This window comes from Ochlerotatus camptorhynchus, unplaced genomic scaffold (assembly GCF_037179485.1).
Source record: "Ochlerotatus camptorhynchus isolate MF236.1 unplaced genomic scaffold, CSIRO-AGI_Acam_v1.1 ptg000002l, whole genome shotgun sequence".
Classification (NCBI taxonomy): domain Eukaryota; kingdom Metazoa; phylum Arthropoda; class Insecta; order Diptera; family Culicidae; genus Ochlerotatus; species Ochlerotatus camptorhynchus.
The window spans coordinates 5,083,678-5,108,964 of NW_027040494.1; the positions used below are offsets into that span (position 1 = coordinate 5,083,678).

A 25,287-nucleotide genomic window follows, 5' to 3' on the forward strand; every position below is an offset into this window, starting at 1 on the left:
GTGCCAACTTTGATTTGCCAATACCTCGCCGTGTAAAATTTTGAAACCATCATCACACTCATAGTTCTTCTATTCTCCACGGGGGCCAACTTTGATTTGCCAATACGAGTGCAATCTTAAAATCACAAACGAAGTGACGGACGGAGCGGCTCGAAAACTTTGGTGACTAACCTGCAATTTTTCAGTGTACCACATGGCAGCACCACTACCATAGAGGTAACTCTAAGACCAGAAGGTCCCGAAGAAACGTGCTCAACTTTTTGGCTCAGCTCTGGTAGTCTCTTCGGTCCCAAGCTAATCGATTCACCCCTCGAAACATAGGAAAATCCACTAACCCCTCATTTTATCTGTTAACTCCAAACGGAAAAGTGCAGTGATCCCAACGAATGTCTACCTGAACGAAACGACTGCAGCGTCAGCTACAGAGTCATGCCAGTTGTTCGCCAAGCATTTTTCATCCGTATTCGCGACGAATCCCGCCTCAAACTTGGAAATCGATGAAGCCATCAGTGATGTTCCCGCTGATTTTGTTGAGTTTGGACTGTTTGCTGTAAATCCAGAAATAGTTTCATTGGCTGCAAATAAACTGAAACGTTCGGTTGTCCCTGGTCCTGATGGTTTGCCTGCAGTTATAATATGCCGTTGTATTGGCGCTTTAGCACAACCGTTGTGTGATATCTTCAATCGCTCACTTCAGCAAGCAAAATTCCCTCGCATTTGGAAGCAATCGTTTATGACACCCATTTTCAAACGTGGTGATCGTTACAATGTTGTTAACTATCGGGGAATCACGAGTCTCTCAGCTGTCTCAAAATTGTTTGAGATTATAGTGGGTGGAGTTATTCTCGATGCCACAAAAGTTACATATCCACTGATCAACACGGATTCATGCCCGGACGATCGGTTACCACCAATTTGTTGAATTTTACGTCGAAATGCATAAAAAGTATGGAGGAAAAAGCGCAAGTCGATGTAATTTATACCGACCTGAAGGCGGCGTTCGATAAAAATGATCATAACATACTGCTACACAAGTAATCTCGTCTTGGAGTTTCTATGCAATTGGTTTTTTGGTTGGAATCCTACCTTACAGAGCGTGTACTTCGAGTGAAGGTTGAGGGTTTTGTATCTTCGCCGTTTTCAAACAAGTCTGGAGTTCCACAAGGTAGTAATCTCGGACCGTTGCTGTTTATTCTGTTCTTCAACGATGCTGCTTTCCCAGACAACCAGAATGCACGTATATGCAAAGTTGTTTTCGTGATATACAAACATATATACAAACAAACAATTCGTATATAATGCAAAGAAATGGCTTATACGTACAAAAGTGGAGGCCATATACGTGCATATTTTAATTTAATTTTAAACGAGTTGATTTAACATCATATACGTTTTAATCTGTAATAACAAATTCATTTCGAAAAGTCTTACGATGTAATCCGATTTAATGTGTGATACAGTACGACGGAAAAATGAATCATCGCATGTAAGTCGGAAATGTGCATTCTATACGATTTAACTGAAACATAATGCGAGGTATGCCATTCTTATATGCGATTTTGACTTAAACTGTAGAAATTTACGATACTATCTGTACATTGTTAAACGACTTCTGGTTGTCTGGGTTGGTTTTGGGCGAAGGATTCAAACTGGTCTATGCAGATGATTTAAAGCTGTACATTGTGGTGCGCACACAAGAAGATTGTTGGCTTCTGCAAAACTCGCTGACTTTGTTTGCCGATTGGTGCCAGAGAAACAAACTGACTATTAGTGTGGAAGAATGTCAGATAATCACGTTTCACCGCATGGTACATCCAATTTTGTTTGACTATCATATCGACGGCGATACTCTTATCAGAGTTACCAGTGTGACTGATCTAGGGGTTCAACTAGACACAAAAATGACTTTTGATTTACACCGTTCAGCGCTCATATCGAAAGCAACGCGACAGTTGGGTTGCTTATTGCTAAGCTGTTGAATGGTGAAACTGATGCCCCCGACCTGCTTGCGATGTTGAACTTTCGTGTGCCAAGCAGATCTCTTCGGAATACAACGCTACTGCAACCAAGTTTTCACCGAACCATGTTTGGAAACAACGAACCAATCTCAGCGTGTATTCGTGCGTTTACGGCTGTCGAAGAGTTTTTCGAGTTCAATGAACCAACCGAACGTTTTGCAAATCGGATTAGGTCTGTGTTAAATTAGCTCTAATTTATTCATTAAGACTAAATTGTCAGATGAATTATTTAAATACAAATAATCCTTTTCCCTTTGTCCTACTTTCCTTTCTCTCTTCTCTTTTCAGAAAGCGAGTAATGGCGCTATAGCCATAAGGCATAAAAGTCTAGGACATGAGTTAGTGCTCATGCCCCAACCGTCAGAAGAAAATGGAGCATCACTTAACCTTTCTAGCTTTGATGCTTCCAACGACCAACCAATCATATAATTACCTAAATCGGAACGTACGGTACGAGATGTCCACGTATCATCCAATTATTGGATTCTGAAGCACAGGGTGCCTTCCATTCATTTTGCCTAGAAAATGTTTTAATAAATTATAGAATAATAAGATATTATAATGATATTTTGTATGTGTACGTAACAAGAAAAGATTGTAATGTTTGTGTTTGACGCCTAAAACCTGCAAATTTAGCTTTGGCAGAGTCACAATGAGCGATTTTCTAATCGCCGCTGCGCGAAGAGTGAAGAGCGAAGGGTGGGTGAGATAAATGACAAAATCGCTTATTGCGACACTCGTGTAGCAAAATTGGCAGGTATTATGTGTCAAACACAAACTTCACAGTCTTTTCTTGTTGCTTACACAAACAAAATACTACTATAATATCTTATTATTCCATAATTTAATAAAACATTTTTTTATCCAAAATGAATGGAAGGCACCCTGCTGAAGCATCGTGTTTAAATCTTCGATTTAAACAGGCCCGATATTTTCTGAATCATCTTGCCCCTTAAATGCAACAGTAGGCCTGGCCGTTTTGATTATGACGCATCTTTGATGTGAAACATATATCAAATAGACAAGAAAACTGATGTAGGTATATATATCATTTTCCAGGATGCTTTCAAGAACTGGCTGTGTTGGTGTTAGATTAGATTAGATTAGATTAGAGAGAAATGTGCAAAATACTGCGATGCAATCAATTATTATTTAGCGTAAATCGAATCAAAAATAAAAGTCATGTGAAATTCTAGCTTCTAGCAAGGGTTGCAAGATATTTTAGGTACAAATCCCTGCTGCCGAATTGTATTTTGTTTTCTCCGCCTATCTCTCCCTCTGAGTATTTCTAATATAAATGTAATTAAATATCGTTATAATTTATTTATCATGGTCTCAGTGTTAATTTACCTAAATCTTCATTGAGTTCATTCATAGTTTAGAAGGAGTTTGTTCAATGTTTAGAATCTTACAAAAAGACAAAAGTTTGGTTTCTAAAGAATTTGTCTTTTTTAAATCTAGATATCCTACAATCTTGATTTTTTTTTAAAGTGATTTGTATCTTTTCTACAAGTCTGAAAATACAAATCATTAAGTTCCGGTAGTAGTGAGAGACAAATCTGCTTCCGACTGAAAATTTCCTGGGTTTGCTAAAATGGTTTGCAAAAAAATATTGTTAATTAAATATCGCATCTGTCACCATGTGACATGGTTAATTAAACAAAAAGAAAGAGAAATCAGAACATGTGAACATCAGAAGTCCATTAAAAAGATTCTAAGTCAATTCAAAGATAATACAATCATATTTTATTTAGTGAAAAATACGTTTTGGTTTTGATGCTCATAGATTGAATTCAAGTTGCTCAAAAGGAAGAAAACCAAAGTCGGCGATAATTTCTAAGTGTGTTCATCGATTAGCTTTTGACCGAAGAGAGTACCAGAGCTGAGTGAAAAAGTTGAGCACGTTTCTTCGGGACCTTCTGGTCTTAGAGTTACCTCTATGATAATACCGATACAAATGATTTACTGTTTCGGACAGGAATTAGGATGTGCGCTGTTGATTCCATGGAGGAAGTTAGCCGGAAATTCATAGTTGCAATTATGAAATCAAAAGCTGGATTGTAGCAACAACAATGATTAAAATTTTGACAGATATAGTACAGGGTTGCCAGTAACTTTGAAGATCATAAACATTTATACACATGAGCGGCAAACAGTGTCAATGAGGGTGCCCAGCTGCGCCCAACTGTATTTTTGGCACACTGTGCGGAGTGACCACTCCCTTGACATTGACTCTACGGATATTCCTAGGGAAGTGACCAGTTTATGATTTTAACCAAAACATAGGTGCGACTGTTTAATCGCAGTAAATCATAAATCACGGTTGGATCACAGTAATCATTGGATCACTATGTAACCAAATAACACACACAATCCAATCACAGTTACCATTCGTCACCCGACGATTCATTCCTAGTTATACCCCGTACAGACTATGGCTTATATTATGTAATATAAGCTGTCTTGCAATGAGCACTCATACATCTAGTTTTCACTGGAAATCCTATATATGAGAGCTCATTGCAAGCCAGCCTATATTACATGATATAAGCCATAGTCTGTACGGGGTATTAAACTTCCAGTAAAGATACACTAGCTTAGGTTAAACGGACCTATAGTGGAGGTATGTTAGTGCAATGTGCGGACGCCATAAGCCACTATAGGATCTCATTGTATTAAGGTATTTCCACTATAGGTGCATTTACCCTAATTAGAGAACCATTCATGTTTCATTTTTTTCCAGAGGTACCGGACATAATAATTACGATAGTTGACACCCGTGCTCACAGTTACAAATCATGTACAGTTATTTATCGTGAGCCACTGTGAGTTGATGAGAACAAGCGGAGGATCATTTCTGCTGAGTAGTAGGTTCAACGATGTACTCGACTACCATGGGACATTTTTTGTTTACGTTGGATTTTTGGTGCCGAGGCAGCACGTTAGGCTTGATATAAATCTATAATCACAACCAACAATGGATGTACTCTAGAAGAGCTCGGTTTAGAATATATTTTTCATAGCAGACTTAACTTCTTCTTCTTTAGGCTTTATTACGTCTCCACTGAGACTTTACGCCGCCTCTCGGCTTATTGTTGTATGAGTACTTTCACAGTTGTTAATTGAGAGCTTTCTAGCTTGCACCATTTTTACATTAGTATAATTGTATGGAAGATACAATTATACTCCATGCCCAGGGGAAGTCGAGAAATTTTCCAACTCGAAAAATTCCTAGACCGTACCGGGAATCGAACCCAGCCGCCTCCAGCATGGTCTTGCTTTATAGCTATAGGAGGCCCCAAAGACTTCATTTTTTCAAAATTCAGAGGGCTTGTTTATGTTTTAAAGATCTTAGATCTCGTGTTAGACATTTGACTTGGCAAATGTTACACAGCCCGGATACGTCACGTCACGTTTCAAGATGTAAGGGGTTGTATAATCTAATAATAATCGTTCTTTCAAATAAAACAACAAAAAAAGGTTATCTTCCATTTAATTCCACTTAATTAATTTTGGTATCCATGACAGATACGTATTTCGACTACAATGTGCAGTCTTCATCAGTGTCACTCCTACTAAAGAACTTTTCAATATCTAACCCCCTTAAGGTGTTTCCTCGTAGAGTCCGTTTTTCCATCACACCTCGCAATTTCAAGAGCACACATCTCATGATCTACGAGGTGTACACATCTGAAAATTTCAGACATCCTTTGCTTCTCCGCAGCAAACAACAAGTAATAGTTTCAGCTACGTACATTCACAGAAACCTTATTATTTTAACATGTGAAATTGCGAAGTGTTACACGAAAAAGGACGCTACAGGGAATCACCTTAAGTAGGTATAAAAGTCAAGATCACAGGTATAAAAAACAACCCAATTTCATTACTTCGTTCTTTCTAAGACTTGAAAAAAATAATCAAATGCATTATTTTTTGATGTTTTTTTTTTTATTTCAGTTTTCTTTTCTTTAGACAAAATACAAATAATATTTTATGACACATTTATCACATTGAAATCATGCGTTTTCCATTTGAATGAAACAAATACTTGCTGTTCGTTACTCTTGCTGGCATTCTGGCGTAGAAGTCGATTTTTTTTAGGCGTGGTGTTACGAATCAAAGACAAATGGTTCAAGGAAAGGAGAGAAGAGGGCAATTCATCACTGAGTAAGGAATGGGGGTGATGGACGTAGGTCTTTCGATAGGAATTAGTATTTACACGGAAATTAAAGAATAAATTTGGACTAAACGGAGAATGTAGCTTGAAGAATGATATGAAAACAAACGATCAATTAAAAAATGTTCTTCGTCACTCTTTCTGGCTAATAGCTGGCATATTACTTCGATCAATAAATAATTTGCTTGGGCACTTTTTCGTTACTTACTTCCTAACTAACAAAACATTTATACACATTTATGTCGTGGTTCAATAGGTGGCAAGAGTGGACCGCGCTTACGCTTTCACTACGGCACGTTTTCCTAGCACTTTGGTCGCGTGGACCTGGTCTCGGCTGTTGGTCACAGTGGCGTGGAATCCGGTGGCCCAGTCCGCGTAGTAGTCAACGGTACGCACGTTGCCGTCGGGTTCGACTAGAGAATACTGTCCGCGAACGACATCTCCGTCGCGTTCCTCTCGCTGGTGCTTGTTATCACCGGTCAGTGGATCGTTTACTCCGTACTCGAAGGCATATCGTGGATGGTCATCCTAAAATTAGACAATAAATATTAGGTCAGCAGGTTCTGGTCCGGTAACCCCCTCTCCGTATAGTAATTACTCACGTAGTATTCGTCATGCTTCTCAGCAACGGTTTTCAAAATAGTCGCTGGTACGACGGATTTGACAATTGTAGCGGCAGGAGCAGCGTAGGTAGCTGTGTAGGCAGGGGCAGCGGCAGCGGCGTATCGGATTCCTCCGTAATGGGCAGATGATACAGCTGGTCCAGCATAGTATCCGTGAGAGGCACCAGTAGTTGAGTAGTCAGCATATGCAGGACCGGCAGCGAATTTCGTAACGGCTGGGCCTACCGAGTAGGCTGAGTAAGCTGGAGAAGCGCTGTATGCAGCCACAGCGGGAGTGGCGATAACCTTAGAGACTGCTGGAGTGCTAACATAGCTAGAATAGGCAGGTCCGGACACCAACTTAGAGAAAGCTGCACCAGAACTGTATGCGGAAACTGCTGGACCAACAGCTAATTTGGACACAGCTGGACCGGCACTGTACGCAGAATAAGCTGGACCAGCGCTATATGAAGCATAAGCTGGACCGGTTGAATATTTGGCAACAGCTGGAGCTGAGACATAAGCACTGGAAACGGCTGGAGCAGAAGCGTATTTTGTAATGGTTGGTGCAACATATGCGGACGATACTGCCGGTACGGTGGCATACTTGGTAACGGCTGGAGCCGACACATACGCGCTGGAAACGGCTGGAGCTGACACATAAGCGCTGGAAACGGCTGGAGCAGCAGCATACTTCGTTACAGCAGGACCATAATAGGCAGCGGAGTAAGCTGGACCAGAGGCAACCTTGGCAACAGCTGGTGCCGAAACGTACGAAGTCGAATAAGCTGGACCAGTGGCAAACTTGGCAACAGCTGGTGCCGAAACGTACGAGGCATACGCAGGGCTGGATACTACTTTGGAGACGGCTGGGGTAGAGTAGTAAGATGAAACAGCAGGAGTGGCAGAGTAAGCTGAGATGGCTGGGGAGGAGACATATTTAGCAACAGCAGGAGCAGCGTAGCTAACTTTCGAAACAAGTGGAGCCGAAACGTATGCAGATGAAACGGCTGGGGCATATGAATGCGTAGAGTACGGCGCATAATTAGTCACAGCAGGGGCAGCATAAGTGGCAACCTTTGCAACGGCTGGAGCAGAAACATAGGATGTAGAGACAGCTGGAGCCGCGGCATACTTAGTAACAGCGGGGGTAGAGTAGTACGAGGAAACAGCTGGTGTGGAGACGTATTTGGTAACTGCAGGAGTAGCAGAAGCATAACTGACAGCTGGAGCAGCATAGGCTACCTTTGTAGCTGGAGCATAGGCGGCATAACTGGCTGGGGCGGCATAGGCTACCTTGGCAGCTGGAGCATAGCTGGCATAACTAGCTGGGGCGGCATAGGATACCTTCGCAGCTGGAGCATAGCTGGCGTAACTAGCTGGGGCGGCATAAGCTAGCTTGGTAGCTGGAGCGGCATAGGAGGCATAGCTAGCTGGGGCGGAATAGGCTACCTTGGCAGCTGGACCGGCATATGAGGCATAGCTAGCTGGAGCGGCATAGGAGGCATAACTAGCTGGAGCGGCGTAGGAGGCATAACTAGCTGGAGCGGCATAGGAGGCATAACTAGCTGGAGCGGCATATGCAACCTTAGAAGTAGTTGCGTAAGATGAGGCGTAGGATGCTGGAGCAGCATAGGAAACTTTGGTGGCTGGAGCATAAGCAGCGTAGCTAACGGCTGGAGCAGCGACAGTGGCAACCTTGGCAACAGGAGCGGCGTAGGTAGCGTATTTAGCAACAGGAGCAGCGTAGCTTACTGCTGGGGAAGCATAGGTGGCGACTTTGGCGACTGGAGCAGCAGCAGAATAACTATAGCCTGGAGAGCTTACGAATTTGCTTACACCTGGCGTAGAAACGTAGGATGATACAGCGGGAGTAGCAGAATAGGATGAAACAGCTGGTGAAGCAGAATACGATGAGTATGCTGGTCCAGACGATACGAACGTTTTAGCCGCGGGCTGATATTCGCTCGAAACATAAGCTGGTGCAGCAGAAACCACTTTGGTAGCTACAGCTGGAGCAACATAAGCAGGAGCCGCATATGAAGCGAACGACGTTTTATCAGCGTAGACTACGCCAGGGCTGGCAGCAACGGTCTTGACGGCCGGAACGTAGCTTGAGATCTTCAGGTCGGATCCAAGTCCATGGGCAGAGTATGCTGGGGAAGCCTCGTACGAGTTGTACGACGGTCCAACAGAGGCGTACTTGACGGCGCCACCTACCGAGTAGGATGAGAATCCAGGCGTGACGCTCACGGAATTGATGGCTTTACCCACGGATAGTTGTACTTCTGGTGCTGGGTAGGCGTAGCCATGTCCACCGGGTGGACAATCAGGGGCTGGGTTCGCTAAACTAGGTGCTGCTAAGGCTACAATCAAGATTGCAGCGAAAAGCTGTGAATCGAAACGGAGAAGAGAAAAAAATGAGAAAATTAATGACTATCATTTTCAGGCTCACTTGTGTCGGTCGCCATCGACGTCGCGACTCGTGATGGGGGATGGGTGGGCAGAAAGGAACCATATCGGACCGCGTAGAATATGTATCACGCTTTGAACTGATCTAACTCAAGGAATGTGAACAACCTTGCGTCGATTACATCATTCATATGTGTATGGCAGAGTCAAGTCGGGTTGAAAAAGTAAAAATGGACAACACACTTATTGAATGATATTTGTAATGCACTATGTAGGGCTTGATTTTGCGTGATCCGTTTTTTTTTATATCGACGAGTGCTGATCAATGCGGTTAACGAGCTGGTTTTGAACTTGTATGACCAAATGAGCGCAAATGCGAAAGAATGGCTTTGATTGGTGGCAGCTGTGGGCATGTGACCATCCGGTTCATGACAATTCAATTGGTCTTTCCGTTCTCTTGACGTATTTAGGTGTAACTCATGAGTTTGGATTATATTATGAACTAATACGTTATTTATCAGATTAAGGATCGGTGTTTAGGGCGTCGCTTCGTTCTTTCAGAAAAGACGTAGCTATTATCATCAACTGTGGCGCACTATTTCTACTGTCGATTGTCACTACAGTAGTGTTCCGTTTTTGGCACGTTCCGATTTTGGCATGTTCCGTTTTTGGCAAAAAATAGAGAATTTGAACACAGTTATATTGTATGGATACCTAAGAAACTTTCAGAAATACTTCAGACGATGATATTGATAGGTCCAGAGGTGATTTTATAGAATAATCTACACTACTTTTAAGATGGACCAAAATAATTTTAGGGACGAGTCTGAAGACTTTGAGACAAGTGAAGTTCAGAGTTGGGAGGAAATTCCATACTAATATATCAGCATGAAGCTTTAGTGCGATAATGTATTAGCTAGAGAAAGTTCTTAAGAGAATGCATTGATAGTTCCGCTAGAGTACGACAGTGTGAAAACTGAACAGAAGTTGAAATTAAGCGAAAGGTCATATTAATTCATGTACGTTGGAACATATCGATAGGGCTTCAAAAGCGAGTACAGTGGACTTTGAGAACAGATTTGGGAGGGATCTGGGAAACTTCGAAGATAAGCTTAGTGTATTTCAATTGCAAATCTGGTAAACCGGTAGCCATTATTATGTCCTACTCCAAAGGAATACCAGGATGAGTTTAAAGTGATACAGGGATGTGATTAGAAGATTTTATCGGAAGTAGGGGGAAACTTCGCAGGTCATTCCGGTTCAATGCATATTTAGTGAAAGTTCCAAAACTGATTGGTATGACTTTTGAGGCAAATTGTGTGGATCTGCCATCTCCGATGAGTTTTATAGTATGGATACGAAGCAGTTCTAAAGAGCTTTGGAGATGGTACACTAGGTTCGGAGGTAGATCTCAATCAATATATGGAACAGAGTTCCAGCTCGATAGCAAGTTTAATTAAGTTGTATAACGGGTCATCAGACTTAAAAGACAGACCAAGGCGACTTGTGATAAACTGAATATCCCGTATTTGCTAATCTCTTTAAACTGGATATTTGTTTGATAGCTTTTTCTTATTTTGTTGTTTTAGTCATTTAGACTATTCTTTGAATTTTCTTGGATTTATGTCCAGGATCATAGGCAAGGGGGTGAAGCCTTTTAAACCCCCTCCCCAGATAAACCAGGATTATCGTCTTTTTTAAGTGTGCTAATCTGGCTTAAGTTGTTTTCTAAACTTGCCTTTAAGGTTCCACCGGAGTGTGAAAATCGATTTTCGGGAGTCTTTCAATTCTCTAAAACGGTTAAAGTTAGCACTTTGGTGCTTTCTCATTCCCTAATCAGATCCTAAACGAACGTTTTGGGATCTATTTTCAAAGGATTTATTGTGTCTCCTTCGTGAGAATTATGAAAACGAAAAATTCCACCGGAGCGTTGTACTAGATTTTCGTGTATCTTTCGATTCTCAGTTTCCGATCTCTATAACGGTCAAAGTTAGCGCTATGATACCTTCGCAATCCCTAATCAGATTCCAAATGAACGATATGGCATATATTTCCGGAGAATCCTTTGTGTTCTCTGTGAGACTATGGAGGTTATTTGGATAAGTTTGGAGCTCGTTTTAATCTGAAATCATTGATCTATCTTGATTTTCACTAATTTGGCCATTATTGCTCAGGCATGACTGATCCTAACCTTCGTCTCGTACCGATTTTTTTGTCGATCTTCAGATTAATCATAAGTCTTCAGGCTTATCATTGCTATATTTTACGCTTCAGAAGGAAATCCTCTTAATGTTTGCTGTGGAGGTTCATATCGTCTTGAAGAAATCCTAGTTCTACTAGATTTTTTTTTCATAAATGAAATGCTTATTTAGTTGATACAATATATCACAGAAATTATCTTCTGCACAGAAAAATACGAATAAAACATAAACACTTATTATGTACACAAAATAATGGTAAATGACACTTCTAGGTGGATAAGTATGAGAAATATTAACCTATATTTGAATTTATATAATCAAATTAATAGTTTCATTCCGTTTCCCATACAATTTCCCCTACAAACTTTAAAGTTCTCGCGCAAATCCAGAACGCAACCAACAGTAGTTTGGAACCTCAATACAGATCGAAAGAGTAGTGTGGAGCAGAAAGAAGAAGGAGAAATGCGGTCAGAATGGATGTTCTATTAGTGAGTATTCCGTTCAGAGAGCCAAGGACTGGGAGGGACTGCATACGTACAAAGTGCATAAGGCTCAAAATCGTGACGAACGGCAAAAAACGGTGGGAAAGTCACGGGCCCGGAAACTGTACACCCAGATGCTGACGAAGCCTCATTGTCTCATCATGGATGATGGACTTACGTCAAGGTGGACCTCCGGCAGCTTCCGGGGCTACTGTTCTTCACCGCCCAGCACAAGTTTGATGTTCCGGAGGGAGTAATGAAGCAGAAACTTTCAAAGTTTGCCAAGAAATACATGATTTGGCAAGCTCTGCTCATGTGGCAAACGGATTCGTGACTACCGGGACTGTAAATGGGGAGATCTACCCCAAGGAGTGTCTACAGAAGCGTCTGCTTCCTCTGTTGAAGCAACACGAGGGCCCTACGATCTTCTGGCCGCATCTAGCTTCGTGCCACTATTCAAATGTTGTCCTGGAGTTGTTGTTGTCGTACCCAAGGACATGAACTTTAGTAGGAGTTTTCTTGAGAATTTTCAAAGATTACTCAAGAATACGCTAAAATTGAGCTCTTGTGAAAACTGTTAGAGTTCCTAGCTACCAAGAGGTCCATCAATTTGACCTATGCCGATTGATGTTTCTAGATTCATAACTAGAACTTCTGAATGAGTACAAAACATGGTTTTCAAGAACTTCGTGCAAAAAGTGGACTGGTTTTAGCGAGAATTGAGAAAATTCGCTTTCTTCTTAGAGCCTGAATCTTAAACCCCCTTTGGATCTGACTCATATCTGAGTTCCATTTACTCAAATTCTCATAAACGAAGATCATTCATAGACTGAGTAAACGTTTTCTCAATAAAAGTAAATGCCACTCAAATGTGAGTCTATGTCAGTCTATGAACTAAACTCAAATATAAGTTAGACCCACCGGCCGTGTATGATCCAAAATTTTAATTTCTTCATAAATAGTAATTTCCATATCAACTTCAAGTGGTTTGTGCATAGTCAGTTTTAATCAAATTAATTCAAATTTTCGGAGTTAATCCGAAATCGATTTGGCACAGGTTAAGCACTGTAGAGCGATATGAGTTATGCCATAATTGCGTAAGTACCTTATTTTTTGGTTTTTCGAACCCTCATTCTTCGTTAAATTCAACAAACCCTCCCTTTGTAAAATCTTTCATCAAATATTTGAATGGTTTGTATATGACTTGTTCATGTTAACGTAACATTTTTCTAAGACCCCCCCCCAAGTGCTTACATAAATATCGAATGGCCCCATACTTTCAAAATTTCCATCAGTCTAATAATAAACAGTCCCCCTTTTATACATTTATTCCCGTACAGTTTTCTATTGACGCGACTCTTATATACAGACTCTACAAAAAGCAAAAGAGTGTTCCCATATTTTATGCAACATGTGCCTAACTAACATGTTTCATGATGTAACCGCTTTACTCATTTTATTTAAACAGCCTCAAGCTGCTATCATATGCTATGTGGCAACCTTTACTCATTACATTTACTTTATACAAGCAAATCTGGCGAACTTAGTCAGCTATTTTTGGCTGTTGGTACTAGATTGATACCATTTTCCCGCTATTTTAGGCTTCCCGCGAAAAGGGAAACAGCTGTTGGCAAGGGGGAATCAACTCTGCGCACTGTGCCGAAACACAGTATGACCAACAATCAATTCGAAACTAACGATTTTAAATTGGCTCACTAATTGACTAGCCTATTGGTCCCAAGCAAATCGACTAACGTACTCCATTCTAGTATACATTCCAGTACTACACTATGTTTGTTTTGATTCGCTATGAAGGTTTGACAGATAAAATGAGGGGTTCGTGGATTTTCCTATGTTTCGAGGGGTGAATCGATTTGCTTGGGACCGAAGATAGTACCAGAGCTGAGCCAAAAAGTTGAGCTCGTTTCTTTGGGACCTTCTGGTCTTAGAGTTACCTCTATGGTATGACACTCTGTTCGGCACGTTAAGGCACACACTGATACGTATGACACGATCAATATTATATAAAACGGCAACCCTGTTGATCGCTGAAGTTTTTCTAATTGATTTACCCTTTGCTAAGGTTTGTTTACTCCAAATGAAAATATCCGTTAATACTGCTCCACATCAAGCATATTAAGAACACAAACATTAAAGTCTGAATAAGATAGAGCTTTACACCGGGGGAACCAAGAAGGCCCCTATCAGACAGAAGTGTCCCAACAGCCGAAAAGAATTAAAAAATACTAAACTTTAAAATACAATGCAGTATCCTTTAATAATCGCATTTCTGCTGCCAGTATGGAGGAATCATCACCCAGCATGTCGCGTATGCTATTTGGTAGCCCGTGGAGTTCCCGCAGGTTCTGATACTGAGGGCATACGCATAGAATATCCGGAGTGATTTGAGATTTGGGCGTAATTGCATTTGTAAACAAACATGTCAATCACCGATTTCTCGCGAATAAAAGCTCAATCTCAAAAAGTAATAACACTATGAGGTAGATGAATGATTCCTCTATCATTTGGTATAGTTTGTTTGTGAGATTGAGCTTTTATTCTAGAGAAATCAGTAATTGACGTGTTTGTTTACCAAAGCAATTACGCCCAAATCTCAAATCAGGGATGTTCTGAGGCATAACATCTCTGATCACGCCTTCCTTCGGATGGGAAGTAAAGCCGTTGGTCCCCGGTTCATGAGTTGATGGGTCGATAGGTAGGGTCCAGGTGTGGGAGCTGCCTTCCTGGCACGTCGGTAGCATTGGTGCTCAGCACGGAAAACAAGATCGACGGAAAAAACAAACCAAAGGAAAAAAAAAAAAAAAATCTCAAATCACTCCCTAAATCTCAAATCACTCCGGATATGCTCGATTGAGGCTGGGGTTCTATAACCGACCCAAGTCCACTTTCTCGTCGTCCCTTTGATCCGTCTGATGAAGAGGGAGTTTTGGGCCCACTCCGCTTCCCAAGCTTCCCATACTTTGCTCACGATCCAGCGTTTGACATCGTGTAACGGTACTTCGTTGGTATAGCGAGGTCCTGTCCCAGCCAGAAAGTCAGCTTCGTCGCCTGTACCCAGGGATGAGTTGGGACCTCGGTTTTCAGGGCTTGTTTGACGCGGTGCGAATCCGTGAGGGGTAACTTTTACACCATTGCTTCAACTGGAGAACTAACCTTATCGAAGAATATTCATCGACAAGCAAACCTTTGCGCTTACATTTCACTTATAGAGTCGTCGAAAAAAGATTTATTTTTGTCAAGTAACGCCCTAGTCTATTTGCAAATATTATTTATAGAAGATAAATCTTAAACACAGCTTCTAATGTAATTGTTTCATGTTCAGAAATATGTTTCAATAGCAACTACACCATCATCATCAGCATTATCAACATGATCGATAATAACCTAACCATCTTTTGAAATTTGGGAGAAAATTTAGGAAAAATAACATTCGTTTCCGTTTTTCTTCTTCTTCTTCTTCTTCTTCATTCCTTTATTTAACGTCGGTCTCTGTTCCGCAATCTAGTGCCAATCACCGACGGACATCGATTGCCATCCATTGACGGCAATCGAATGTGCAGGAAGGCAGCTTCCACACCTCCGTAGGATATCACACCCATTCAACACGCACATGGGCCGGGACCAACGGCTTTACTTCTCTTCCCAAGGAAGACGTGACCAGAGATTTTTATGCCTCAGAAAAATCCCACCGACCTCGGCTGGGATTGAACCCAGACCCATTGGGGTGCTAGAAAGCAGTCACGCTACACCACCGGCGCCGGCTTCCGTTTTTCAATGAACCATCCATGAGAGCTTGAAGTTGTAAACAAACAATCTCACAAGTCATAACTGCAGGGTTGCCAAACTCATGGGGTACTTTTTTTTTTCCTCTGTTCGGGACATAACACCACTGCGACCAGTAAATTTATCTATTGTAGTATATCCCATGTCCTTAGTTTAGTGAATGTCGTATTACTCCATCACTATTGAGAAATGATGAAGTATTCGATTTTTTTTACAGTTGCCACTCTTGCATTTATCGCAAGGATCCGACTCTAATTGAAAGGTCCCGCTTTTTATACCCTTCGGAGTGTTGAAACACCCTTCAAAGGCGCGCCCCTTGTGTCAGTCAAAATAGGATTCCTTAGCAACAAAATTAAGGTATGACACCGATAATGACCATGCATCAGAACCCTAGTCTTAACCACTTCAAACTAGGGAACAACGATTAGAAGATTAGGAATCAAATAGATGAAGACAACTAACTCATTTTTTTCCCTTGTTTCAAGATCATCCTCGGTAGACAAAGCCGAGTCTTGTCACTACCAACAAGGCATAAAAAGTAACAAGGACTAAGATGTGTTCCTTGGATTAATGAAAAATCCTGTTCCCCTAGTTTGAAGTAGTCAGGACTAGGAATCGGTGGTAGATCTTACATTCCGTAACGTACCACGAAAAGGTGATCTACCCACGTTACGGGGTAAACTCATGGGGTACTGAGACCGACAGCTTGATCGGCACAGATAAAGTACTAGGCACAGATTGAGATGTGCAGAGTTGAGTACTCCTTGGTGGATGGCTCTTCTCAAGAATTCCTGGGAAATATTTTTGTACAAATTCCAGAAAAGTAATAAGTTGAATTCACGACGGTTATTCATCAGAATTCTTATTTTTTAACTTCTGTATAACGATTTATAATAAAAAGCATAGTTTAACCACTCAATTTTAATATTTTTAATTTCACTGCTCACGAGCAGCTCACAGATTTCTTCCGACTTCTTCTGGATTTTTTACGACTTCCCTCGGGAGTTTTTTTATTTAGCCTAGAAGATATTACCGAATTCTCACAGATGCATCTTCCAATTTTCCTAGAAATTATCATCTGATTTCTTCTGAAGGTTTTCCAGAAGTCCTTCTGGCTTATACGGTAGTATCTTTTGACTTCCGCTGGGAGATTCATCAGACTTTTTCAGCAAGTTTGTTAAAACTGTCATTGAAAGTTTCTATTCAACCGTTTTTAACTGCCCCCAGAGTTTTTTCACCACCTCCGGATGTTTCCCCCTATGTCCATGTTAAGTGTGTTTGACTTCTTATGAAAATAGCAGTTTTACCTGAACATGCCCAGAAATGTCTTCTGACTTCCCTTAGAAAACTCTTCTGACTTAGCCTGAAGCATTCTGGCGATTTCTATTAGAAGATCTTCAGACTTAGTTCCGTTAGGATTTTTTCTTGGTGCCGTTTGGATTTTTTTAAAAATATTTTACGCCCCATTAATGATGATGATGGTCTCACCTCTTACCCCTACAAAGGTTTGAGCTGGACGATTTATCAGATGGTTTCAGTTGCAGATATAAATTTCTTATCAAACTTCAGTTGCTTCACAGCGATATAAAAGTGAAAAAGCTTAAGCATTAACCCTTTTGTCCACCTCAAATATTCACAAGTATTCCCAGCGATGAAGAGTTCATGAATAATCAACCCCGCTATCTGATGCTATCATAATTTTCAGCAATGTCAGGTATGCTCACGAGCCGATCGAAGAGTGCTGGGCTTGTAGATGTTTGCAAAAATTGTTCCTCCGGTCAAAATATTGGATTTTGTGTTGTTCCGGTTTTTTTGATAGTAAAGCGGACTGTGTTGGACGGCCAAGACTACATTCGGGCCATTCCGTGCAAGCTCTACCAGAAACCCGTGAAGCAAACCGTTTACAATTGCGACTTCCCCTCTAACACATCAGGCCAGCTTGTTGTGTTCGCTTGACCAGACTTGGTGAGTTCGTTTCATGTTGTCCTTAATACTTGCAATGAGCACTCATACATAGGATTTATAGTGTAAACTAGATGTATGAGTGCTCATTGCAAGACAGCGTATAGTACGTGATATACGCTGTAATGTGAACGGGGTATTATAATATTTTCATACTTAATTTCCGAGTACTAGTACTACTTCTAGTGATACTACTGCAAATTGGAACATATTTCCGGGAATTGGGAAACGTGATTTTTGGTCAATTTCCCTGGATTTCCCGGGTAGGCAACACTAGTTGGGATGTTATTAGCTACGAAGACATGGTTAGCAGTAGGGGTACCTGAGGTAACATGAACCGTTGCGGTAAAATGCACTTCGTTCGTTTTAAGCCTAAAATACAAAGTAGTTACCTACAAGTTAAATCTATGTTTGCTTTGGACACCGTATCAATTTGGCAGCTCTCTGTAATGTAAATGAAAACAAAAACAAGTTTGCATGGATATGGTGTAATTTCGTCATCCGCATTGTTAAGATTTTTAGCGATTCAAACATTATTAAGCACCGGAGGAAGATCTTACGGAGCTACATCTTTCTGATAAAATACTGATAAGTTTGAATATGTATTTCTATTTTATGATCAACTACATTTTCTTCATACATTCGGAGTAAAATGATCTTTTAGTAAACAATCGTTCCGAAGTCTATTAAGCGGTCATGGACTTTGCATTTTGCCCCATTGTTGGGGTACATCTTGCCTCATCATTATGGTGCGTCTTGCTCCTTTGTTGTAGTGCATTTTGCCGCGATTAGTGGCATTTTCAGATTATTTTATCAATTTCTAAAATCACTCTTGAAGGTAGTTTTTCAAAGTTTTCATATATGTAGCGAATATAAACGACTAAAGAATGCTTAAGAGAATTTAGGCACCGTTGCTTTTAATTTTAACGAGAAAACAGCTTGATTTCCTTGGCTGTACTCAGGGTTAATATTTACAGCGAGCAAATTTAAGTAACTCATATTTACTCAAAAGTGATCAAAGTAGTCTCACATTCGTCAAGAAATTAAAAATTAAATCAGTATAAACATACACTATCTGTCAGAGTGTCAGGGTAATCCTATCCGTATTTTATTTTTGTATTCTTGCATCATATACTCATTAATCCGTGTGTATGTACTTCTTTTCAGTATGAATTACTCTTATATGCGTGGTCTCTACTATCGTGGGCAATAAAGTTGACAAATCAGGAAAAGATATTTCCGATATGATCCGGAGAAACGAATCCATTATTTGGCGTGCATTATTACGGGTTGCAAAGGGTGTGTTCTTTTCGAGGGGGGCGACACATCTAAATCTCAATTCTAGATGCTCAACAAATATAACACTAGCGAATCAATCTTCGAAAAATCTTGTTTCATTTCTCGCATCTACTTGGATCTTGCATCATCTTTTTGCAAGAAATATTCAGAATCGTCATCAATCTTCTTTCTATCTACTCAGCGTACGCGCAGCTAACCACAACAAAATACATTTTTTTCTGCATCGTAGATAAAACCGCCCTTCTCGATTCTTTTGATGGTTAATTTAGCATTCTATTAGCAGTTTTGGCATTGGCTCTTATTTATAATGATCATACATTGAAAAAGTGCTGATTAGACCTATTCCTAGTTTTAAACCTGTTCAAGATTTGACCAATCAAGCAAAATCGATTAAGATTAAGAGTTTAAACACTTTCAAATGTATGATTTAATTTCAGCATCTTATATGAATAAGTTAACATGAGTTGCGAATTCTAGTTTGAATTGTTCTGATTGAGAAGTAAACTTTTATATGTGACTAGACAATGATCTTTCCAATAATCTCGGTTTAAACTTTGTGAAAACTGTAAAGCCCCACGCACATAAGATCCGGATCGGATGCGTTGCGACAAAGTGACAGCTAAATCTATTGTCTAACGTCAAATTTACGTCAACGCAACGCAAACGGATCTAATGTGGGTGGCCCTTAACTCCTCAATGATTATTTCTCTTCAAAGTCGCAAGTGAAACGCGATGCAAAGGAAGAGAAAAACGACCATCAAAATTTCAGTTTTCATTTGTGAGCAATACAGTCCTGGAATCACAAAGCAATAGTCTTTGACGTGTCGTGAAGTGAAACTTGTAAGGGGCACTGACACATTATGCATCTTGTTGGTGGGTATGCAATCTGCCAAAATGTGCATCATCCCCGAGCAAAGTTTAGCATCAAAATGACAGACATCAAGCTGAAATCATAATTTGATTTCAGTTTACACATTGACAAATTTCATACCAAATTTTGCTGTACATTCGCTCTTTAAAAATATGTTGTTACGGGGTTGTTTTCATTACTTTAGCATAACATCAAATTGATTACTTGTTTTGTTATCAACTGGAAAAATGGTCAATTTTGATATTTTAACCGATAAAACGACCAAAACGACAGCAACCTGTGTAATCATTATCAGCGAAATCACAACATCAAATTTAGATTTCAATTTGATCTCAGACTTTGCTCGGGTCAATGCATCACCAAAAAATTAATTCACTTGAAAATCCCATTATTATCAAACGGAGATTTTGCAGGCTGCGACACGGATTTTGTGGATGGCAATCCGGTATGTAATGTTGTTAAATGATGAACGTAGATTTTCCTCGTCAAACGTCTTTGCTTGACAATCGTGGAATGCAGTCAAAACTAACAGGTTGCTATGTCACCGTGCATTGAATATTGAGCAACTTGAGTTACTCAGAGTTACTTAAAATTTACTCCAATACTACTCATTATAAAAGCTGTCTCCGTACTAAGTACCAAGGATGCAAGATTTCCAGACTTTTGTACACGAAGAATGTAGATACCATCTTTTTTGAACAGTTGAAACTTGAATTATAATAAAGATTGTTTTAATCTGTAAGATAGAAAAATAGTACAACAAATGAATTAGTTCTTGCATTAACCGTAGCTTCACGAAGTATTTGATTTGATATTTTATGGATATAATTAAAAAAGGGTGATCACTTTTCTCGTGTACAGAAGTCGGTTAATCTATCATCGTTGCTTAGTACCAATGCTACCGGCGCAAGGAAGGCAGTTCCCACACCTGGACCCTACCTATCAAACCATCTAGACTCATGAACCGGTGGACCAACGGCTTAACTTCGGTGTGATCAGAGATTTTATGCCTCAGAAAATCTCGGCGGTGCCTACTGTTATTGAACCCAGGTCCTTTGGGGTAAGAGGCAATCACGCTTACCACAACACCGTCGGCGCCGCTATCTACGGTCTCATAGCATGGCACCTTTTGCGCATCGAAAGCGATGCAGCAGAAGCACTTCTAACAATCCAGACATGAATCGATGGTTTCCAGCCACTCGTCAACCTAAGTCAGACAACACGATGAACGAGGAGAAATTCATGTTAAAAAAATACTGTACACAACGTGTCGGAGATTAAACTAGGGGCATCATTGCGCATGTAGAAACGATGCATTTTTTGTTCGAACGCTTGTATGACTCTGAAATTAAGTTATACATTAAGGCGATTCCTTGAAGAGCTCCAAGATGACCGTCATGTTGGCTGATATGCCCTACCCTACAACTGCAAAGTTTTTAGAGCACAAATCTTGGCCACTGTTGTGACATCGCTCATGAAACTGGAACTTCGTGTTTGCTGCACTGCATGAATATAATCATCCATATTCAAAAGTAGGAGATAGTATACTTGTAACCCAAGCAACACAGCTAGTTATAAATAAGTTGAAAATACCGTTTAATGACTTCTTTAATGAATCAATAATACTTTAAATTACTTCATTTTAAACATTTATACAAACAAAGAAGCCCAGGAACCGGAGCTTATAGAACTAAATAATGGTCTTATAACATGTTTTGGAAAACATCATAATAACCAATCGATTTGAGCGGCAACCAACATTATTTATAAAAAAAAACCAGCCGAGCATGGAATTCGAACACTAAGCCTAAGAAAAATGTTGAAAATACTGTTCAATGACTTATGGAAGGAATCAAAATTATTTGTAATTACTTCATCTCATACATTCATCATACATAAGAAATGAAATGCACGGAGGTGGAGCTTACAAAACTAAATATTGATCTTACAACATCTTCATGTTTTTCAGAAAACATCATAATATGCAACCGATTTCAGTTGCAAAGAATATAATTCGAGCAAAAAAAAACAGCCTAGCATGAGTTTTGAACACTGGTCCTTGGAGTGGTAGGTTTGCAGCTTCCTAACTAGACCAGCTTCGATGAATGTTAAACATATTCTAAGTTACCATCATGTTTCTTTAAATGGCAGGAAAATCATATTCTCGCTTTCGGTTTGCCATAAAGATGTTTTGTAAAAGCAGCAGAAGCGTCAACATGTGTCACTTAAAAGTATTTTCAACCTCTTCAAGACAACCTGCACTTTTCAGTTGTATAAATGTTTGAGATGATGTATTCGAATACAATAACACTGAGCTGCGTGAAGTGACGGAGGTTTGACGGTTCTGTCAACGTCAACGCCAATTTGGAAAGTAATTAATTACTTTATAAATATAATTAACATTGACTTTGCATACGACAAGTTTTGTAGTGGTAATAATGAAGTAAGATGCACATTTTTATAACTTTTAATGATCAAAACCAACCAATTGTAGACATGGATGATTTTTAAATCTGGGAAGTATGAAGAAAACATTTACAGAGCCTTTATAAAACGGGGATATTTTCTGCAACGCTTATGTAACATTTATATAACTTTTATATAACAATCATTTCAAATTCGATTTCAAAAAAATGTTTCATGTGTTACTTTGGATGCGTTTTATCACACTGATTTCAGGTTAATCCGTCAGTATTACTAAAGTTAACAAAATGTTACTTTTGAATGAGATCATAACATTCAAATTGCTCTAAGAAACATTCTAAAACGCATATAATATATATATTTATTGCAATTCTATCTTCAAAGCTCCTTTTCGATCGTGAGCCCACTTACTCAATGGTTACGAAATGCATGGGGTAAGCGAGACTTATTCTTTAAGTTTTCCATCGAAAATAGTTGTAAATGATTTATTCTGATTTCCATAGAAAAAATCCAGCTTAGTTGTCTTATTGCTACATAAAACATAATTTAAATGATATCAAGATTCAAAATAATAACTTTGTAAAATTTTACTAAAGACGGGCTTTTGCTCGGAATTCTTCCAAGTTTTTTTTAGCATTGGGATAGCATTCAACGCAAACTTTAACATTCTAGTAGAAATCAGTTAAACATTTAAAAGATTTCTATGACACTAACCTTCAAGTCCCAGTTCCTCTAGTGTACCTTAGTATTTTTTTATCAGTGTGTGGCATTTAGGATGAATGTGAGAAATTTCCCAACCCGAATAATTCCAAGACCGAAGCTGGAATCGAAAGTTGCCACCTCTAGCATAGTCGTATTTCATAGCTGTGTCTTTACCAGCTGGGCTAAGGGGCGCTAATCTTTCCCTAATTCGCTGTTCTCTAGTTTGAATTGACTGAAGACTAGACTAAGATGTATAGTCATTATCGGTGTTAGTGCTTGATTTTGTTGCGAAGGAATCCGTTTTTGACTGACAAAGGGGCGCATCTTTAGCAGGTGTTCCAACACTCCGAGAGGTATAAAGAGTGGGACCTATCAATAAAAGTCTTGCGAAAAGGGCAAGAATGACAACCGTAACAAATCCGAATACCTCATAATTTTTGTGTGGAGTAATACGACATCCGCTAAACTGAGGACACCACAATAGATCAAATAACTGGACGCAGTGGATTTATGTCCCGAACAAATAAGGGAGGTCTTCTATGATTAATTTATTTTATTTAATTTAATAAATTCGATTTTAGCAGGATTAAAATTTTAAAATTTATTCGAAATTTGAAAATGAATGGCTTTAAATAAATATTTATAAATTCTTCTATTTGAAGTATTCTTAACATGTAGAACTCTTAGTTCATTCTTCATCATTTGTTCCAAATGTTGTTTAATGAAATTATTAAAAACACAATTTATAATATTGATTGGACTATGGTAGTGCCTCTTAACCTGGAATACCAGGTACTACGCCCCTCTTGTGGTTAAATGCTTTCACACTTGATTTCAAAGTTCGATTGTTTGTAACTTACCATTACGATTCACTTAAAATTTATAAAATAAATTGATATTTTATATTTGCTAAATTATGTTTCACATCTTCCAAAATTCTTCAACATATACGTCTATTGATCACTTCAGTGTTCTCTTCGATATCTTTTGCAAAGTTTTCCGATCATCAACTGGTGACTCACTCGATAAGTGTCCACTCAAGGTCCCTTGTTACAGTTCTCACGGTAGCAGTAGTTCAATTATTCAAATCAGTTGCAGTAATTTATTCATTTATCCATTTGTCACCACGCACTATTAGATCACACTCGTTCAACCCACCAGAAAAAAGGCGCCAAACCACCGTCGTTGGCATGTAGCTTATTTACTCCTGCCGGAATCTGCAGGCGGAATATATTAGCCGAGTAAAGCGTTGCTGCAACAAAATTGCGGCAGTGTATGATTTGCATTTCCTGTTGTTGCGGCTTATCCGCGTGCCTCTAGAATCACCGTTGGGCGTGAGCTTGCTCCATCAACCTGTTCGACAATTATCATACCTGAATCGATCAGATCCCCGAAGCCGTACAAGTAGAACCGCAGTTGCGATTCTAAGTCTTGCAGGCGACGAGCTTGTGCCCAAGTTGACGCGTGCTTTGACCACACCAAACGGCATTCACTTTTGCATCTGTTGGCCACCGGGTCGCTCTAGTTATGGGTAACCTTACTGCTGCTGATCGTGTGCAACCATTGATACGCCTGGTCACTTATCAGGTTTCCGAACAGTATTCCTAAATGGGGTTGTCAGCGCCATGTACGCGCTGGATGCCTTAGATACAACGTTTAAGCACGGATCAACAATCACTTTTGAGTCGATTTTGCAGGCCTAGCGCCGACCTTAAAACTTCACTCGCGCGGTTTCATACGCGCTAAGGCAACTACCGTGGAGTTATGTGGATCAATTAGCCGAGTCACCAGCGAGCTGCCTCCGAAGTAGTTCATATCACTTGTATTTATTGGCAGCAGCCACTTTTTGCACTATCATGTTTCACAGGTTGATCAGGTGTCGAAGATCAAATTCGAAGGTCCATTAATCAAAGTCTATTATTGAATTGCTTCTATCGTTCTTGAATGATGTAATCAATTTGATGTTCACACTTTTGCTACTTTAGCTAATTTTCACTGACGCACTTTGCCGTTCTTCTCTTTTGCGAATGTCCTTGAGTATCCAAATCCTACGGGATCATGTTCAATTTATTCCTCTCCAGCATCCTGCATCCTTTAAACTCACCTTCATGTTGACGACGATAAATTCACCAAATTTTCAGCTGAAATTCGAACGAAACGCACTTTACACGCACGGCCAGAACTAGAACACAAAGTTCCCGAAAACGTAAGGACCCACTCGATCGACGGACAAAACACGCAACGAACGTGAAAAAAGCTCTACGTTAGCGTAGAGCAACCTAAAACTACTACTGATGGCTCGGCCTAGCCCTCTAGTTTCTTATATATACTGG

General features: G+C 39.9%; 1 protein-coding gene across 1 annotated transcript; it reads right to left on the minus strand.

Annotated features, from left to right (window-relative positions):
* Nucleotides 1-5,950: 5,950 nt before the first annotated feature.
* On the minus strand, nt 5,951-25,254 carry Cpr76Bd (Cuticular protein 76Bd). The gene is made up of 3 exons (XM_065221015.1): nt 25,059-25,254; nt 6,798-9,188; nt 5,951-6,723 (listed from the first exon to the last, which is right to left on the minus strand). Exons 1-3 carry the CDS (start codon nt 25,062-25,064, stop codon nt 6,472-6,474), a joined length of 2,649 nt encoding a protein of 882 aa, XP_065077087.1. The 5' UTR covers nt 25,065-25,254; the 3' UTR covers nt 5,951-6,471.
* Nucleotides 25,255-25,287: the final 33 nt, after the last annotated feature.

What these genes read in the sequence shown, in the direction of transcription:
- Cpr76Bd (XM_065221015.1), bottom strand. An exon ending in AGAAGCATGACGAATACTAC is followed by an intron (nt 6,724 to 6,797) that starts GTGAGTAATTAC and finishes GTCTAATTTTAG; the next exon opens with GATGACCATCCACGATATGC.